Here is a 7088-nt window from a genome sequence, read left to right as displayed (position 1 = left end):
GAGATGGCATCTTCTCTCTTATAGTCAGTTCTTATCTCCAAGCTTTAAAAGAGAGTCCACAACCTGAAGTAACTGGAATATTCACAAAATAAAAAGGAGACTCATGTATGGAGCGGGGAAAATGGGCAGCAGAAAAAACAGGAAATAATAATTGTAAAAGGAAGAAATTGAGTGTGTGTGGGGGGGTGAATAATGAGGAAGTGATAGACAAAAATAAAAAAGAAGAGAGAAAAAATTAACTGTAAGGATGTATGAAAATGTTTTAACGTTTCTAAATATTATCATATACAAATATGGCTGTAAAATATCCAAGTGTCTATAAGCATATCCAGTTAGAGTATAAATGATACCTTTCAATCTTAACTCATGATGCTCTTCACCAGGGCCATGGACATTCTCACAAAGCAACCACAGAATACTACTTTGATATTGTTGGTCACGGATGTTCTTGATATTTCAAAAACAGTAGAATCTATTGTGGATGTCCCCTGTGCCTCCCAGAAGTAGCAGGTGAGGTCTACTCGGAAGAAGCCAAGTGCTTCAGTAAGAGCGAGGAGTCTTGATGTGGACAAGAATTTAAACCATCCAAATTGGGGACAAGCTTTTTTGGTATTATAATGCAATCTGTAAATTTAAAAGCCACCAGTACTTCCCAGGTAAGAAAATTATGAATCATAACAATGGTCTGCCCTGCATGATAACCTGAAGGATGCAAGAGCAGCAAAAATACATTGGTCATAAGAACACCATATAATTGGACTTAAGGAGGACTCAACCACAGGAAATTCATTTCTGGAACTGAAAGCCTAGCCTATTTCTGGGCGTTAGGCAAGGATATATCTTGAAGTAGAACCGAAATATACCAGGCATGGCTCACATGATTATTCATATAAGATGGATTTTCCAACTAGTACCTATTCTTATGTAGAAAGTCTTGTCATAGTTATACCGGGATAATTCTGAGATCTTTCTCAGTGGAAGCCTATAGAAATATTTCCAGTAAAACAGAATGCGGGAAAACTGAATGTATCCCACTGGATCATTCACTACTATCTCCCCCCTCTCTACTTTCTAGGACTTTTTGTCTGGCTCCGCAGGTGAGCAGATCTGGGGGATTACTTGCCCCCAACATGAGCAAGAGATCATTCAGAAGGGAAGTACCTGGATTGTTAACACAGAACTGTACTCAAGTTGTGAAAGATATAGGCCCCTTCAAGTGATTCCCCATTTGACATAAACAGGCATAGCCCTGAAAATAACTACAAACCACCTTCAGTGACTGTAACTGGAATGCCACTTCCAATCACTACGCAGTCAAACCTCAGGAGCAGACATGGTACTGAATATTTGGGATCACAAAAGCACACAAGATGAATTACTTAATTTACTATAGACCAAATTTTATGAAAATCTGCCTGAGAGAATTACACTTAACAAGTATTTTTCCAAGAAACCCTCAGGAGGAGCAAGGGAGACAGCAAGCAAACTGTTCTCACCCACAAAAAGCAGACTGCTGCAACTCTGCCACATCCATTCTCTGTAACAATCCCCCTGAGCAGGCTGCAGGCATTGACCCTCCTCTTGTGGGAATTACGCAGTCTCACCACTAGGTGGCAGTTCACAACAAACTAAAACACAGTAGGTTTTGTAGCCAGAATTCTCTTTTTATTTTCTTTCCTACACACTAGTCTAGTTTACTATGGCAAAGGTGAATATGCCTCCTTCTGCACAACAGTAACCAGTAAAACTGATCACCAACATAACTCGGTACAAAACAGGTCTGTTTCCGTATTAGAAAAGGAGGGGAAAAAAGCCTTTACATGTGTTTTTAGATCCCATTTGAAAACAGGGAAAAAAGACAGAGAGAGACAAACAAAAAGAAATCCACCATTGTCCTCACAGTCCAGTTTTCAAACCCCCTCGAGGGATTACGGACAAAGCTTCTGGGTCCCGTCATTTCTGTGGATATGCCCGGCTGTTCAACTGGTGTCCATCTGTGCATGGTACTCATCCAGCTGTGCATCCAACTGCTCGACAGAAAGATGCTGCTTTGAGTTCGTGCTCGTAGCTCTACCTCTTCCAGGGCTGCCTCCACGGGTCCCTCTCCGGATGAGGCCACCACCAAAACACCCTGAGCCGTGGTTTCTCCTCATGGCACCTCTGTTTATTCTCTGTGCAGGTTTTCCTTGTGAGTCAGTCTGCGATGAGACAAGCTGAATGTTCATTGGGCGGCCATCTAAAGGGACACCATCGTACTGTTTCATAGCCTTCAGAGCATCTGCCTTCTGTAGAAAGTGCACATGTGCTGTCCCTAAACTACGTCCAGAGCAATCATAGTGCACAGCTGCTGTCTTCAGTGTTCCAAACTCTGAGAAGAGTTCCTGAATATCCGCGTCTGACACCCCGCAGTCAAGGTTTGACACAAACAGCTTTCCGCCCATCTCCATGCTGGCTCCACCACGGAAGTGACTGTCGAATAGGTCATGCTGCCCGTTGTTGGAGAGTTGTATAGGCCTGCTGTAGGGAGCCGGCCTCTTCCTGCCTCCTCCGGCAGAGCCACCACTCATGGTAGGCCGGTTCTTCAGAGACCTGCTGCGTCGATTCCCCCACACAGGGGCCTGCATGGCACCACCGTGGCGGCCCTGGTGGCCGGCCCTGCTCCAGCCCTGGCCTTTGCCGCGACTGCCTTGCTGGCTCCGGTTCAGCTTAATGATGTCATCCAAAGACATATCCATTTTGTCGGCCATTTTGGTCTCGGAATCAGAACTCGTCGTCTCCGGGAATCTAATTCGTGTTTAAAACCCTGGAATCAGACACCAGGACAATACTGAACAAATGGATTGCAGACCTGTGTCAAGACCACCTTGTTTAAAACTCCTTTAATAACTGGGAAAATACTGTGGCCTGGTACCATGAAACAGGCTCAAGAGTGCGACTTTAAGGACCCAGCACAAAAATACAAATTTCTTTTTCACCTTTTCTTTTTTTCGTCAGAGAAATATTCTCACCACGAAGCACAGGTTGAAGTAGAAATCAATATAGTGAAGGGATAGCCTGTATCTCCCTGACATCCAGCTGTCTTTGCCTCACCAATGATGGGATAAAAGTTGTTTTCCACAAATCTGTCAAAATACTTTTTAGAATGCTGTATCTACTTGACAGTGCATATTTCTCAGCTGAAAAATTACCGCTGGGGAAATTTTTCAATGTTAAACGTTAGTGTTTACAACTATGCGCATGGAACTCAAAAATGCTAATTTAGGATGTGAATTCAATCAAGCTGTTCTCACCCACAGATGCTAGACTGTCGCAATCCTAGGACATCATTTCAGAGTACAAAGCACTGTAAGGAAGCTGCAGACATTGACCCTCATCATGTAAAAGTCCACAGTGATATTACTGGGGTTTAACAAAACACAAAGTAAAACTAAAGGTTGTGTAGCCAGAATACTAATTTGTCTTAGTAAACCCAGAGTCAGTAATCAGAGTTAATGCTGAGAGGTCGGAGAATCAAAGTCCCAATCCCCAGTGTGACTTCTTACCTCTCGTGAATCCTCAGGCACAAAGGAAGAGAAATGGTGTCTAGCAATCCTCAGGCTGAATGTGGTGAGCTGGCTCTCTTCCTGCCTTAAATACCTCGCTCTGCCAAGCCACACCCCTTCTGTCTCCACCTCCTCATTGCTGGGATTAAAGGTGTGAGCTCAGTTTCTCTGAGGATAATTCAATATGTTGTTGTGTTTGGCGGCCTTGAACATTTCCTCATTTCAAAAGCTTGGTTTATCTGGGCGGTGGTGGCACATGCCTTTAATCCCAGCAACCGAGAGCTAGAGCCAGGTAGATGTCTGTGATGTCGAGGCCAGGCTGGTCCGAGAGCCTCCAAAACAATATAGAAAATCATTTTCGCAGAGCCAGGAGTCTTGATGTGGACAAGAATGGAAAGCCTCCCTCATGGGGACGAGCTTCCTTGGTATCATAAAGCAATCTGTAAACTTTTAACGCTCTAAAGGGAAGCCTTCCTGCTAGCCTGTTTCCAGAACCGAATCAGGCCCAAATAAACACACAGGAGGCTATATTAACTATGAAGCTGTTGGCCTTGTATGTTTCTTACTGGCTAGCCCTGACTTAAGTATTTATCCCATAATTTATAATCTAAGTATTTCTTTTACTGGAGAATTTTCCCGGCGTCTTACCCCTTGGTCTTATATCTTAACTTCTGTGTTTCTCTTTCCCAGAGTCCTTATGGACTCCTTGTCCCAGCTATCCTGATTCGCTATTGGCCAGCAGTTATTTTTTGGCAAAGTCACAAGTCTTCCCCCATCATAAAGCCAACAGACCTTCCCATTTATGAAAATTATGAACCATACCAATGGTCTGTACCGCATGATAACCTGAAGGCTGCAAGAGCAGCAGACATACATTTTTTGTAACCAACAGCTTATAATTGGACTTAAGGATAAATCAACCACAGGAAAGTCATTTCTGGAACTGAACGCCTAGCCTATTTGTGAGCATTAGGCAAGGATATATCTTGAAGGAGAACCTAAATATACTATGCTTGACTCACATTATATTCATATATGATTGATTTTCCAACTAGTACCAATTCTTATGTAGAAAATCTTGTCATAGCAATAGCGGGATAATTCTGAGATCTTTCTTATTGGATGTCTATAGAATTATTCCTAGTAAAACAGAATGCAGGAAAACTGAATTGTTTCTCACCGCATCATTCACTACTGTCTCCCGCTCTCCACTTTCTAGGACTTTTTGTCTGGCTCCGCATGTGAGCCAATCTGGGGGATTAATTGTATTATTCTCTGAGAATAATTCAATCTCTTGTAGTACATGGTGTCCTTGAACATTTCCTCATATCAAATGCTAGTTTCATCTGTTAAGTGGTCGCACATGTCTTTAATCCGAGCACACATTAAGAACTCAGCACAAACACACACATTTCTTTTTATCTTTTCTTTTTTTCCCAGACAGCATCTCAGCATGGAGACTTGGCTGAAGCTGAAACCTCTATTGAGACCAGTCTCCATGTAAAACTTTTCAATCCACCAGTCTTTGCCTGACCAATGGTGGAATTATAAGTGTTTGCCGCCAAATGCTCAAAAACGCTTTTCAGAATGCTGAATTAAATTACAGTGTGCCAAGCTCTCAAATGAACATGAAAGAACTAATATGTCTATAGTAGTGTGTAGAGTCCTTTGGGCATATGACCAAGAGTAGTATAATTGGATCTCAAGGACATGTATTTTTGCTTCCTGAGTATCTGCCACACTGCTTTCCATAGTGGTTGTACTGATGCACATCTAAACCCACAGAGATATGGAAAACACACACACATAGGACTTCACAGGTTAAAGTCATATGGGGTCCCACTGCTGAAGCAGAAAATAGCATGATTCTCCACCCCAACCAAGGAGCAATCTGTAATTGGTACTTGCTTGCAAAGGAAAAAAATAGTCTTCTGCAATAGAGTCTCCTCTGGGTATGTTAGTCACACTCAGTGCAGGTCCCATGCCCAGGAGTAGGTGTTCATTACAAATGAACTCAATGCTATTTGTAGACATTTAGTCTCATACATCTTTATTTGAGCACTTTTTATCTTATTGGCTTTTTGCTTATATATTTTGTTTCTGATATTTTGTTTTTCTTTATGTACTTTTATGTATATAAGTTCATTGCTTTATTTTTATGGGGAGACAGGGGAGTACATGAAATAAGGTAGTAAGGAGATGGGGAGAATCTGGGAAGAGTTGGGACAGAATTACAAAAGGATATATTGTATGAAAAGATTTTAATAGAATTGAAAATGTAATAAAAAAGAATTCCATTTTATGATGTGAGGATAATCTGGCTGTGATATCAGTAACCCTATTGATCGTCATGGTTGATTCGGCTGATCTGGCTGCACAGGCAAGTGTCCCCTTCCTTCCTCACCACTCCACGTGCATCCCTCATGAACCTGTGTGCTTGGGTAAAGAGGAATACCTTCCCCGAATGGAGGAGGGCCAGTCTTCAGTCAAGGGGATACGAGTAGATGCACTCCCCTGCTAGAATCTCCATGCAAGCACTCAGGAATTTCTCTGTGTATAACTGTACCTGTGGAACTCACTAGAACTCTATTTTGGTTTTAATTATATTTACACATTTGGAATGCCAAGTCCAAAATTTTATGTGGTTCAACATGGAAGTTATCTTCAAGAGCTTTGATCTTTCTCACAAAGCAAAGAGAATTGTTTGGGAACATCAAGACATAAATTCAAAAATTCTAGTAGATTATACTAAAAGAATATTTGACAATGAAAATCAATAAAAAGATTATTCCAGTATATATATTCTCAAATTGTGATAAGGGTTACTCACACATAGAAGAAATTCTGAGAAATTTCATAGCCAAGAAATCAATTGCATCCTGGGTCCCTTCACTCTTTTGTCCCAGAGGAGAATTTCCTGCTACTGTCTTGTTAAATGATGACTTTCTCATTACTCCAGAACAGAAATCTGTGACTGTGGTTAGTTTTCAAGTCCCAGCCAGCATCTGGCCTTTTCTTCAGCACCCAGTAACTCTCCAAATGGAAGGCCTGTAATTGCTATCTGGGACCTGGCCCTTGACACTTAACTCTTTGGCTCCATACTGCAATTTCACAGTCCCCAATCACTTGGCATATTAGAAGGCAATCACTGAGACTCCTCTAGCTTCTACTCTACAGTCTTCCTGTACACCTATCCAGAGTCCAAAGCCCTCCTACCTACTGTTTACAGATGAGTGGCCTTAACAGTATTCACTAGTCCCTCCCAATATCTTAGGATGCCTTCCACACAGCTAGTTGTCAGGATGCCCTAGACAGGCTCCTCACTCCTCCCAATATGTTTCCTGCCAACCTAGAGCAGAACTGTATTTAGCAGGATGTTGCATCCCTGTATCTGACATCCAAAGTGAGCCTGAGCTCTTCAGGTAAAATCAGGCAGGCTAACTAAAACTGGACTACTACCTTCCCTGGCTTCAGGTTGCACCAAACAATAACACATAAAATTTAAAAGGCAGTGTCCAATAGCTACCAGAAACCAGAGAATCCAAA

General features: G+C 42.1%; 1 protein-coding gene across 1 annotated transcript; it reads right to left on the bottom strand.

The window, feature by feature from the left end:
* Nucleotides 1–1955: 1955 nt before the first annotated feature.
* Nucleotides 1956–2765, bottom strand: LOC121138312 (THO complex subunit 4-like). The gene has a single exon (XM_040741042.1). It carries the CDS (start codon nucleotides 2745–2747, stop codon nucleotides 1980–1982), a length of 768 nt encoding a protein of 255 aa, XP_040596976.1. The 5' UTR covers nucleotides 2748–2765; the 3' UTR covers nucleotides 1956–1979.
* Nucleotides 2766–7088: the final 4323 nt, after the last annotated feature.

Source organism: Mesocricetus auratus, unplaced genomic scaffold, assembly GCF_017639785.1.
Source record: "Mesocricetus auratus isolate SY011 unplaced genomic scaffold, BCM_Maur_2.0 contig_3826_pilon_obj, whole genome shotgun sequence".
NCBI lineage: Eukaryota > Metazoa > Chordata > Mammalia > Rodentia > Cricetidae > Mesocricetus > Mesocricetus auratus.
The sequence above is the reverse complement of the archived record's forward strand: the minus strand, read 5'-3'. Positions and strand labels throughout refer to the sequence as shown.